General features: G+C 27.0%; 1 protein-coding gene across 1 annotated transcript; it reads left to right on the top strand.

Moving 5' to 3' along the window:
• Positions 1 to 2,778: 2,778 nt before the first annotated feature.
• Positions 2,779 to 12,315, top strand: LOC114737635 (probable LRR receptor-like serine/threonine-protein kinase At3g47570). Its single transcript, XM_028925585.1, has 5 exons — positions 2,779 to 3,463; positions 5,034 to 5,399; positions 8,140 to 8,358; positions 10,291 to 10,362; positions 12,266 to 12,315. Exons 1-5 carry the CDS (start codon positions 2,779 to 2,781, stop codon positions 12,313 to 12,315), a joined length of 1,392 nt encoding a protein of 463 aa, XP_028781418.1.
• The last annotated feature ends 1,554 nt before the right edge of the window (positions 12,316 to 13,869 follow it).

Below are 13,869 nucleotides of genomic sequence, written 5' to 3'. Positions count from 1 at the left end.
AATTTAGGAGCTATTTGCCTGTTTAGGACTTAAAATAATCACTTTTATTTTTATTTTTTTATGAATAATCACTTTTATATTTTATTAGATAAAATTGTTCTCATATATTTATTTTATATAAAAAATTGTTTTAAGCTAATCTAGCACTACACCTTAATTTTTAATATGTAATTTTTTTTAATAAACCACTATTATTAATTAAAACTTATAATTTAGAAAGGGGACTTGTGGGACTTGCAAAACTCATGCCTCCATGTGCTTCACATCCCATTCCCAAGTCAAGCTTTTTGCAAGTCCCACCTGTTATCTATTTTGTATGAAGTTTATATTTTATTTTACGCTTACTATCTTTTTTTTTTTTATTTCTCTCTCCAAGTATATTATATACAATATTCATTCATGTTACTTTCAATTCCAAAATAACTGCATGCAATACTGAATGAATGTTATTATCTATTTTCTAAATATTTATAAATGCATTCTTAAGCTCTGATTATCTAAATCTATTATAAAAATTCAATCAAAATATTGAAATTGTTGAGTAAAGTTCATAGGTTCCCTTTTTTACGCAACATTTTCATAGCCCTCTTACGCAGACTATATCAGTTTTCCAATAACATGAAGAAAAAACAAAAGGTGATCTTTAAAGAATGAAGAAAGAAATATAACAAGAAACATGTATTTTATCTACTCAAATTGATATATGTTTGGTTGGTCTCCAAATACAAACAAAGGATCAAATATGGCCATAATATATCTCATAATGTTTTAGCAAAAAATAAAGCATTGCCGATTTTGCTAAGGTTTCTAGTTATCCTTCTCTAACAAGGGGTGATATATAAAATACAAATTTGATTTTAATGGACACAAGAGACAGATTGTGACTTACTCCTCTGGTCCTATTTATAGGGTAGAGAGAGAAGGTATATTTTGGTTCTATTTATAAGGCACTGGGAGAAATTTTTTGTATGGATGTAAATTTTACCTCTTATTTATTATTGTGTTGACTTTGTTTATATGAGGTATAATGTATATTAAATAGGGATAAAGTTGAAAAATCGTTAAATTTTAAATGAGAGTTAATGAAGTTTAAGATTGTTCTTGGTCTGTATGAAATATGCTGGAAATGCCTTATAAATAGGACCAAAAGAATAATAGTCAAGGACGCCAACTTTTTGCGTATTTCTAAAGACTATATATATATATATATATATATATTGACAAATATATATATATTTGTTTGTTTCTTTGATGTCTCCTAGCTAACGTTATTTTGGGGTAATTTCTAGTGATGACCTACCAAACTTGACCACAAAATGCATAGGAGTTGTTTCGTGTGAAATGGTGCATGACTTTGTGGTCTACTCACTTGAAGTTGCCAAAAAACAAAAAATAAGGTCTTTCGTCATGAATGTGTGATATTGATATCTATCTCCACGCAATTATTAATTAATTTGATTATATTAATGGCAGTATAGACTTAGAAGTTCGAAGTCACAATTTCGGAGTTGTTTGCCTGTTTAGGACTTAAGATAATTATTTTTATTTTTTAACGAATAATCACTTTTATATTTTATCAGATAAAATTGTTCTCACATATTTATTTTATATCAAAAAACTATTGTTTCAAGCTAATCTAGCACTAAACCTTAATTTTTAATATGTAATGTTTTTTTGATAAACCATTATTATGTAATTATTATTAATTAAAACTTATAATTTAGAAAGGGGACTTGTGGGACTTGCAAAAGACTCATGCCTCCATGTGCTTCAAATTTTCCCAGTGTATCCCAATATACATAAAATTGTATTATTTACGTGCATTTTTAAGTAGTATTTTTCTTTGACCAAAATGATATTAACAAAATAAAATATCCATATAAGAGGAGATATTTAGAAGTCGTTTCTTATGAAGTGGAGTATGATGTCTTTGGCGCGTATGTTTCTTCTTGGCAACGTTCTTTCGGGACTCTCCCATATTAGACCAAATCAATGAAAATGAAAATTTGGTCTTCCATGTGATAGCAGACTACTTGTAGGTTAAAATTTATTCTCATCACTAATGTCATTTTCTGTCTTTTTCGTTGCATCAACTTTTCTTTTTTTTTTGGATGACTTAATGTTTGAAAATTCAACCACTAATATAAATACACACACGTTAGTAATTAATAATTTTTATCCTAACATTTTTATTATTTGCTTTACTCGCAAATCTTTTATCAAATGATAATTTCAATATTCATATGTATTAAAATATACACTGGTTGCCTTGAATAATTAGCTGCAAGCTTATAAAAATATGCGTAAATTGATTAATTTGAATTAACCACGTGTAATGGTAAAGAGGAATAATACAAAACACAAATTTCTTGCATCAATTTAGATTTTATGCATGGTGGCTAATTTGAGGAAAGGAACAACTGTCTCACCCAAAAATTAAAAACAATAGAAAAGAAAATGCAAAAATATTGAAGGAACAATGTATCCACGTACGCAAGCTTCTTTTCAATAATAAAAGTGTGGTCCCAGAGATGAATTTGTTCAACACGCAATGAAATTAAAGCGCAAAGCTTCTCCTAATTCCATAGCCGGCCACATGCGACCACAAGCAAAATAATTAATTTTTAGTTGAATTTCTTCTAACCTTATCACGAAAGATGTTCTTTTCCAACTACGCAATTTTTTTGATTTGGAATCAAAGAAGTATAAAACGTCGTGTATGTTAATTCCTGGATGCAGAATACTTGAGATTTTGATAAGTCTGATATGCTACACGTAATGGGAAGACCTTCTTCCTTTGTTTTCCTCTTCTTACTCCATTCTTTCATGGCCTCCTTAGCTTGGAGTGATACAAATATCACTACCGACAAATCTGCACTTCTTGCCTTTAAATCTTTTATCACTTCAGATCCACACAATTTCTTAGCTAATTGGTTTGTGTCTTCTTCTTCATGCAGCTGGATTGGTGTCACATGCAATACTCGTCACGGAAGAGTCCACTCCTTGAATCTTGGTGGCATGGATCTTAAGGGTACCATATCTTCACAACTAGGAAATCTCTCATTCCTTGTTGAACTTGACCTTAGTGAGAACAATTTTCATGATCAAATACCAAAAGAGCTAGTTAAATTGCGTAGATTGGAACTACTCAATTTGAGCTGCAATGACTTTCATGGGCCAATTCCAACATGGATTGGAGATTTATCTTCACTTAAGCAACTAAATCTTAGAAATAACAGTCTTAGTGGATTTATTCCACTATCTCTATCCAATTTGTCAAGGCTGGAGACTTTGGATTTGGCTAGTAATTCCATTGAAGGGACCATTCTACTTGAGGTGGGAAGACTTCTGCGATTGAACATTTTACGTCTTGCAATTAACAAACTTTCAGGAAACATTCCCCAAACAATTTCCAACTTATCTTCGCTTGAGTTATTGAGTTTGGCTTATAACAAGCTGTCAGGTATTTTTTAAAATTATTTTTAATATTCATATTTGTCTTTGTTCTAAACTAGCATATTTGGCCAGCATAATTTTACATCCTAGGGGAATCTGGGTTTCTCTTGATTGTCTTTAATTTTTAATTTTGTGTTATTTTTATGATTTTTTTAAATATTTGCCAACATTTTTCTATTCTTTTTCAAAGGGAAAAAGCCATTCGTCATCAGAATCATTAGTATTACCTTTTTAAAAATAATACTGTAGTTGTGTTTAATCATTTGGAATATAATTTTGTTATTTTTAAAAAATGTGCAAGTCTTACTGTATTTTTTTAAAAAAAAATATAAATTGTCTCATGTACATAATAACTTGTCATACGCAAAAAAAGAAATTGTTATTAACATTACTTTCTTTTTCCCATTAATATTTTAAGGAGACATTCCAAAAGAGATTGGTGATATTTAACAACTAAAAATATTGTATCTTTAAAAAAATAAAAATAAAAATATTATATATTGGAATCAGCTTATTGATTTAATTATATGATTGCATTAAATTAATTATATTCCAATATTTCATCAGACATCAGTGAATAATGAGTTTGCTAAATTGTCATCTAGTTTCTGAAACGGTTAGTAAAGTCATAACACAGGGAAAAAAGAGTATTGTTATAATTTAGTCCAAACTGATTTATGGGCTCATCGTCCGTCTATGAAATTAAATTTTTATTATTTTGCTATTAAAAACTGTCTACAGTTTTTATTTTAAAAAATGAGTAAGTCTTGCAAGAAACATATTTGGAACATTTAGTTTTTGTTTTCTAATTTTTTATATTTTTGTGCATTTCTTCTTATTTTTTCCAGAATTTTTCTATTCTTTTTTAATTAAAAATTCGTCCTCCAATTTTTAAAATGGTTGGGGAACAGAATATAAGTCCAAACGGATCTAAAGGGTCATCATCAATCTTTGAAAATAAATATTTACTATTCTGTCATTAAAAAGGTTCTGAAGGATTTAATTTTTCAAAGTGAGCAAGTCTTAGAAAAAAACGTAATCGGAACATTTAATTTTGTTTTGGATAATCTAAATTAATTTTGTAGTGAACAAGAATTATTTTTTCTGGGAGTCTCATGATAAAAAGCAGGGGTCAATTGGATTTCGGTGTGTTTCTCAGCTTGTTCCCTCAATTTTCATTGAAGAAACTCAATCTGAATTAATTAATCCATAAAATCTGAAAAGATAACAATGATAAATAATCTAACTCGCAAAAAACAAACTAAAAGAAAGCAGAAAACACTTTTGCTCAAAAAAAAAAAAAGAAAGCAGAAAACACTGGGTATTGGCCTCGTGGAATAGCCCAGTATGTTCTATGGTCAATGGCTCAGCCAAATGGAAAGGGTTATTACTTTTTATAAATAATAATTCTAGTTGTGTTTTATCATTTAAAATCAATTTGTGTTATTTCTCAAAAATGTGCAAGTCTTACTATATGTGTTTTTTTAAAAATACAAATTTTCTAATGTGCATAATAACTTATTATAAATAAAAATTGTTACTGACATTATTCTTTGTTTCCCCTCTAATATTTGAAGGGAGCATCCCAAGTGAGATTGGGAATCTTTCAAAATTGAAGAAATTGTATCTTTCAGATAATCAACTTGTTGGTTCAATACCATCTTCATTATTCAACAATTCAGTGCTGCAACACTTTTCACTTGGAACAAATAACTTATCGAGGAGTCTCCCAACAAATGTGTGCGCTGGGCTTCCAAAACTAGAAATGTTTTTGGTGAATGAAAATGATATGTCTGGTGAAATACCCTCCACTTGGCATCAGTGCACAGAATTATTAAAATTACAATTGGGTGATAACAAATTCAACAAAAGAAGCATACCAACTGATATTGGAAATCTGACCAAACTTCAGTTGCTAGATCTTGGCAACAGCAACTTGCAAGGTAAGAATTTTAATGATTATATGATTGTCTTAAATTTTGATAAGTCACGAATTTGCATTACAAATTTAATGAATAATACTTTTATTAGATTACTTCTAAAGACATGGAACTTGATTCTTTCTCTTCATCCCAAATTGAAATACTGAATCATTGGAAAATAAACTAATCAGCATTTGCATAGATCATATTCCTTCTATTCTTATTTTTCACTTTCTCTTGTGTTTTCTTGTCTGTGTCGATCACATATGTTCTTATGACATGTAAAGGGAATATATCTCAAATAAAATTAGAAAAATATTATCTACTAATATTATAGAATGATAAAACATTATAAATAGTATAAAAGCGGAATCTTATATGTAATCTTATATATAATATGCTTGTTCTATGATGTTTGCAAAATATTTTAGCTGAAATTGCTTTAAGAGTGATGAAGATTCTAGTATACATGATATGTTTTACACAATCAATTTTTCTTAACTAATTTGCATCAGGAAAAAGTTATGTTGTTCTACACAGGGTTTAGAAAACTTAAATGCAAAATATAAATAATTTGGTTGTTCGTTTTAAATAGGTGAAATTAATTCCACCATCTGCCTCTTCTGCCTCTCACATTTCTTCTTTACAAGACATTTTAATTTCGAATTATTTGATATTAGAAAATCCCCTTTTAAATTGCTTTCCAATAAAAACTAAATTATTTACTAATAATTTTAAGCCTCTAATTAACACAACTCCATGCATATCCATAATGAGGTTTAAATATAAATAATAATTTACAATCCCAAAATATTAAAAGATCAAATTATGAATTGATAGTAGCCTATTATTTTGGTTTTGGTTGAAGATAGTAGCCTATTATTTTTAAGGCAAGTTCTTGACTTGTTATATTTGAGTATTACTTGAGGTTATTTGGTTATATTTAAGGCAAGTTCTCAACTTGTTTTTAGACATGCCAGAGTTAGTAATATATGAAAATTTTTCTATGGTAGGACAAGTTTAATACTAAAAGCTGAAAAGTTTGCAGTTGTGTTTTTTCTTATTTATTAGTAGCAGAATAAACATTTATTTAAATAAACTAAGTATAAAATATCAATTGTGAATAATTATAAAGAATTCAATTTGAAAAATTTAAACGCAATAATAATTCAATAAACACAAGTTCAACCGTAGTTGAGCTCAAACTAGTTGAGAAAAAAAGCTCATAAAAAAAAATGAGCATATAAGATGTTTTAAATAGTCTGACAAATAATTAAATTGTTTTATTTTAAGTCATTCATATTGAAGTGGAAGTATTCAGTACATTCAATTCTTTACAAAATTAAATAAAGCTTTTCACAAAAAAAAAATTCCACTAATAGTTTCTTAATAATTATTTTAATTTGAAATTTAAAAGAAGTATGAAAAATCAACATGAGGGAGAAAGTAGGTGGGTAACACCAAAAAAAGTTGTGGACTCATTAAACATTATGTGGAACTTTTTTGTTCAGAATTTCTCACTAAAACTGCACACACACACACACAAAAAATCCTTCATGCAGAGATGAATTGCTGAAAAGTATTCTAATGTCTTATGCTGTACTTGATTAGTTGGTAATGCATAAAAATTATAGTTAAACTTAATGCACTCATTTGCAATATTAAAAGGAAAGAAATTTGATGGTTAGAGGAAATTTGCTTTCTCCCTTTTTGGTATTTATGAAGTTTCTTTTTTATTTAATATATATTATATGCAAACAATATTACAATGCCAAAATAAAAAAAAGGTAAGGTCACGGACTGATGGCACCACTTGATATCTAAAACATCATTTATATACTCTAATCAATAAAATGGCTCCAGGAATCATTTCTTCGTTACAACAATTTGTAAGGTTATAGTTTTAATTATATGATTTGTCTTAGACCGTGTTGTGTGTTTCTGTTTTTTTTTTTTTTTTCCATCTCTCAAATGAAAAATAATTTTAAAATGAGATTCTGCTTTTCATTTTTTTCATTCATAGCAGAGATCTTTGGAAAGAAATAAAATATAAATTGGATCATTAAAAAAAATTGGGGAAGCATTGTAAGAACTGGTTTGGAAAAACTTTGTGGACTATCAATATATAATATGGTATAGTAATCTTCAGGAGTACCTCCCAATTTTCACCCAGCAAAAATGTCTTTAAAAAGAAAAATAAAATTTAATTTTGGATCAGTAGAATAAGTATGTGTTCGCTATCAACATAATGTTTGTTTTTATTTGATGAAAGGAATTATAATTGAAAAAATTTCCTAATACTTCCAATTCTCTCGTCAACATATACATAACTCGTATCTTATCCGCTTTTAAATTGAAACAGGTGAAATTATATCCTTAATTTTATGCTTTATCTTCAAAATGTGTAACTAAAAGTATTTAAATTCCTTAAAGAAAAACTAAAATTTCTGCCCTTTTTTTGCCTATGATGAATTCATCCTCAGATTTTAAAGTTAGAGCCTTTTTAAATACTTTGGATGTTCATTTTACATTAGATAAGATTAATTTCATAGTCTCTGATGTGCAGCAATTGGCCATTAATATTGAAAGAGTCCCCTTTAAACTACGGTCCAACAAAAAATTAAATTATTTTATATTAACTTTAAGCATGTAATTACTAAAATTCCATGTATTATTTATTTGCTTGTGTACGTGTGAATTTATTAGGAACATCCTTGCCATACTGCCAACTAATGAACAAATATTTTTTATTTATTTATAGGCGAAATTCCTTCATTTCTTTGGAACATGCGTTCTTTGAGACGTGTTGACCTTAGCAAGAATTATTTAAAGAGTAATTTGTCTGAAGAAATGTGTCATCAACTCCCTTTACTCGAAGTCTTTGATGTTGGTCATAATCAATTAGAGGGAAGCATTCCACAATCAATAAGTAACTGCACATCTTTGAAAGAATTATATTTGGGTCCTAACTCATTTACAGGTATGTACTTATTTATTTGTGTGTTTTTTTCTTTTTAATATTTTTCCCTCAAATGAGATTTTGTTTTTCTCTAAAATCCCAATCATGGACGTCGTGCAATTTGCAACAGAGAAAAATGAAATCCTCACATATGCTAATGATGACAAACTCCAAACCACCCAATACTTTTTTATCAAGATTTTTTTCTGTCTTTTAATTACTTTAATTTTATTTTTTTCTCTTGTATTAATATTTAAATAATATTAAAATACAGATAAGTTTGGAGTTGGTTTTACTTATTTATTATATATAATAAATTGTAACAGTTCAACATTGTTTAATTGAAATTAAATTATAATATTTTAAAAATTTACAACGTACTAATTAAAAAATGTACAATAAACAAAAAATTTTTAGATATGTATAGAAGATCAATTACAAATTATACAATAAATGAAACTCATAAAATGCTTGTTCATCCAAATTTAAATGCAATATACATACCTATTATATGCCAGTACCTTTTTTAGATTTTATCTGTTTCCTAACAACTTTAATTTTATATTTTTTCCCTCTCTATTGTAGAGTACATTTTTTTATCTGTTATGCTTCTTTTTCAATTTCTTATTTTTCAAATTCATTAATTTCAAATTAAACATTTATTCAATAATTACAGTATAAAAACTTTTATTTTTCAAAAGCAATACTAGTCATTTCAGATATTTCACCAAAATTTCATATATACAATATGGGATCAGATATTTATTTACTATTTTTTAAATTAAGAGTCTTAAATCACAATTTTATATACCGGAAGTTTTTATTTATTATTTTTCCTTCATACAGTCCCAAAATAACAGAAAGATAGGATCATGACCTCATCAACTGAGTTGATGGGCCCACTTCAAAAACAGAATTTCTCAAGTACTCAGCGTATAATGTGCCCACTTGTCCACATGTAATTTTTTATTTTTCAAATTTATTAATTTCAAATTAAATGATTCTTACCAACAAAAAATTAAATAATTTTGATAATTTTTTATTTTAAATTTTTTTAAAAGAGTTGAAATTAATGTAAAGAATACTTTTTCTTTTGTATTTTACTCTTCCGAATTGAAATGAGTATTACTTGAAATTCTTTTGTTATATTTAAGGCAAGTTCTCGACTTATTTGTAGGATGGGATAAGTTTGATACTAAAAAGAGAAAAGTTTGCAGGTGCGTTTTTCCTTATTTATGACAATAAACAAGAAATTTATTTAAATAAAATAATTATAAAATATCAATTGTGAATAATTATAAAGTGGAATTATTCAGTACGTTCAATTGATAATAATTATCTTCAACATAAAACTCTCCACTAATAACTTCTTAATCATTATTTTATTTTAAAATTAAAAAGAAGTATGAAAAATCAACATAAGGGAGAAAGCATGGGAGATTACATAAAAAAATGTCGATTCATTAAACAGAGCAAAGTATACTTAATAATTTTTCACTGAAATTGCACAAAACAAATTCCTTCATTAGAGATAAATTGCTGAAAGAGTAGTCTAATGCTTTATGCCGTACATGATTAATTAGCAATGCATAAAAGTTATATAATAAACTTAATGTACTCATTTGCAATATTAAAAGGTAAGAAATTTGATGGTTAGAGGAAATTTGCCTTTTCCCTTTTTAATATTTATGCATGGATTAATCAGTATAGCACACATGTTCAAGTTTTAGAAATTAGTACGTAAGACACGTGAAGTTTCTTTATTATTTGTGTATGTTATATGCAAACAATATTACAATGCCAAAATAAAGAAAAGGTAAGATCGTGGACTGATGGGACCACTTGCTATATTTAAAATGTGAAAAACAATTTTTTTTTTAAAATTTAGTCTTAATCTACCACATCATTTGTATACTTTGATTAATAAAGTGGCTTCATATATACTTTGTCCAGGAATCATTCCAAGTGAGATTGGAAATTTGACAAACCTCCAAGTCCTTAGTCTTCGTGAGAACATTTTGCAAGGTAAGAATGTTAGTTATATGATTGTCTTAGATCGTGTGTGTTTTTGTTTTTTGTTTTGTTTTTGTTTTCATCTCTGGAATGAAAAATAATTTTAAAATGAGATTTTGCTTTTCATTTTTTTCATTCATGTTAAAGAATCATGAGAAGCTTACTAAAGAGTTTACGCTCATAATAGAAATCCTTGAAAAAAGAAATAAAATATAATTTTGGATCATTAAAAAAAAAATACATATAAGTTTGGGGTTGGCTTTACTTATTTATTATATCTATAAATTGTAACAATTCAACATAAATTATAATATTTTAAAAAATTATAACGTACTAATTAAAAAATGTACAATAAAAAAATTATTTAGATATGTATAGAAGATGAATTACAAATTATACAATAAATGAAACTCATAAAATGCTTGTTCATCCAAATTTAAATGCAACTTACATACCTATTATATGCCAGTACCTTTTTAAGATTTTATCTGTTTCCTAACAACTTTAATTTTATATTTTTTCCCTCTCTATTGTAGAGTACATTTATTTATCTGTTATGCTTCTTTTTCAATTTCTTATTTTTCAAATTCATTAATTTCAAATTAAACACTTATTCAATAATTACAGTATAAAAACTTTTATTTTTTAAAAGCAATACTAGTCATTTTCAGACATTTCATTAAAATTTCATATTTTCAATATAGGATCAGGTTTTTATTTATCATTTTTTAAATTAAGGGTTCTAAATCATAATTTCACATATTAGGGGTTTTTATTTGCCATTTTTTCTTTTGAGAATGTTTTATTTGCCATTTTTCCTTCATACAATCCCAAAATAACGGAAAGATAGGATCATGACCTCATCAACTGAGGTGATGGGCCCACTTCAAAAACAGAATTTTTTAAGTACTCAGCGTATAATGTGCCCACTTGCCCACATGTAATTTTTTATTTTTCAAATTTATTAATTTCAAATTAAATGATTCTTACCAACAAAAATTAAATAATTTTGATAATTTTTTATTTTAAATTTTTTAAAAGAGTTGAAATTAATGTAAAGAATAATTTTTCTTTTGTATTTTACTCTTCCGAATTGAAATGAGTATTACTTGAAATTCTTTTGTTATATTTAAGGCAAGTTCTCCACATATGAGGGATAAGTTTAATACTAAAAATAGAAAAGTTTGCAGGTGCGTTTTTCCTTATTTATTACAATAAACAAGAAATTTATTTAAATAAAATAATTATAAAATATCAATTGTGAATAATTATAAAGTGGAATTATTCAGTACGTTCAATTGATAATAATTATCTTCAACATAAAACTCTCCACTAATAACTTCTTAATCATTATTTATTTTAAAATTAAAAGAAGTATGAAAAATCAACATGAGGGAGAAAGCATCGGAGATTACATAAAAAAAATGTGATTCATTAAACAGAGCAAAGTATACTTAATAATTTCTCACTGAAACTGCACAAAACAAAAGAGATAAATTGCTGAAAGAGTAGTCTAATGCTTTATGCCGTACATGATTAATTAGCAATGCATAAAAGTAATATAGTTAAACTTAATGTACTCATCTGCAATATTAAAAGGGAGGTAAGAAATTTGATGGTTAGAGGAAATTTGCCTTTTCCCTTTTTAATATTTATGCATGGATAATCAGTATAGCACACATGTTCAAGTTTAGAAATTAGTACGTAAGACACGTGAAGTTTCTTTATTATTTGTGTATATTATATGCAAACAATATTACAATGCCCAAATAAAGAAAAGGTAAGATCATGGACTGATGGGACCACTTGCTATATTTAAAATGTGAAAAACAATTTTTTTTAAATTTTAGTCTTAATCTACCACATCATTTCTATACTTTGATCAATAAAATGGCTTCATATGTACTTTGTCCAGGAATCATTCCAAGTGAGATTGGAAATCTGACAAGCCTCGAAATTCTTTAGTTAATATTATGATTGTCTTAGATTGTGTGTGTGTTTTGCTTGTGTTTTGTTTTTTTGTTTTCATCTCTGGAATGAAAAATAATTTTAAAATGAGATTTTGCTTTTCATTTCTTTCATTCATGTTAAAGAATCATGAGAAGCTTACTAAAGATTTTGCATTCATAATAGAAATCCTTGAAAAGAGAAATAAAATATAATGTTAGATCATTAAAAAAATTAGAAAAGCCCTGTAAAAACCGGTCTGAAAAACTTTGTGGACTATCAGTGCGTGGGTGTGGTATAGTAATCTTCAGGGATACCTCCCATTTTTACCTCAGCAAAAATGTTTTAAAAAGAGAAATAAAATTTAATTTTGGATCATAGAATAAGTATGTGTTGGCTATCAATATAATGCTTGTTTCTATTTGATGATAGGACTTGTACTTGAAAAGATTTCATAATATTTCTAATTCTCTCATCAACATTTACGTAACTCTCGTATCTTATCTACTTTTATATTAAAACGGGTAAAATTTCATCTTTAATTTTATGCTTTATCTCCAAAATTTGTAACTAAAAGTATTTTAATTCCTTAAAGAAAAACTAAAATTTCAGCCCTTTTTTTTTTTTTTTGCCTATAATGAATTCATCCTCAGATCTTAAAGTATAGAGCCTGTTTAAGTACTTCAATAACTATAATATAGAATATAAATACTTTGGATGTTCATTTTAGATTCGGTGAGATTAATTCCATAATCTCTGCTCTTCAGCAATTCTTCTTTGAAAGAAATTTAACATCCAATTGGTCATTAATATTAGAAGAGTCCCTTTAAACTACGGTCCAACAAAAAATAAATTATTTTCTACTAATTTTAAGTATCTAATTACCAAAATTCCTCGTATTATTTATATGCTTGTGTACGGATGAATTTATTAGGAACATGCTTGCCATACTAACAAGTAATTAACAAATATTTTGTATTTATTTATAGGTGAAATTCCTTCATTTCTTTGGAACATGCCTTCTTTGAGAATGATTAGTCTTGGCACCAATCATTTAAAGGGTAATTTGCCTGAAGAAATGTGTCATCATCTCCCTTTACTTGAAGTCTTTGATGTTGATGATAATCGATTAGAGGGAAGCATTCCTCAATCAATAAGCAACTGCACATCTTTGAAAGAATTATATTTGGATATTAACTCATTTACAGGCATGCGCTTACTTGAGTGTTTTCTTTTCTTTTTAATATGTTTATGTAAAATGAGATTTTGTTTTTCTCGAAAATCGCAATCATGAACAAATGGATGTCTTGAAATTTGTAACAAAGAAAAACAAAATCCTCACATATACCCTTTGATGACAAAACTCCGAACCATACAATACTTTTTTATCAAGATTTTTTCTGTCTCTTAATTACTTTAATTTTATTTTTTCTCATCTTAATATTTAAATAATATTAAAATACAGATGAGTTTGGAATTGTTTTTACTTATTTATTATGTATATATGAGTTGCAACAATTCAACATTGTTTAATTGAAATTAAAATTATAGTATTTTAAAAAAATTACCACG

This window comes from Neltuma alba, unplaced genomic scaffold (genome assembly GCF_004799145.2).
Source record: "Neltuma alba isolate B1F8T4 unplaced genomic scaffold, ASM479914v2 tig00013473_pilon, whole genome shotgun sequence".
NCBI classification, from domain to species: domain Eukaryota; kingdom Viridiplantae; phylum Streptophyta; class Magnoliopsida; order Fabales; family Fabaceae; genus Neltuma; species Neltuma alba.
This window is presented reverse-complemented; position numbering and strand designations above follow the sequence as displayed.

Bases quoted from the DNA above. Each gene is read 5' to 3' on its own strand.
- LOC114737635 (XM_028925585.1), top strand. From the start codon at position 2,779: ATGGGAAGACCTTCTTCCTTTGTTTTCCTCTTCTTACTCCATTCTTTC. The intron at 3,464-5,033 runs GTATTTTTTAAA...TAATATTTGAAG, and splicing joins GGCTTATAACAAGCTGTCAG to GGAGCATCCCAAGTGAGATT. The intron at 5,400-8,139 runs GTAAGAATTTTA...ATTTATTTATAG, and splicing joins TGGCAACAGCAACTTGCAAG to GCGAAATTCCTTCATTTCTT.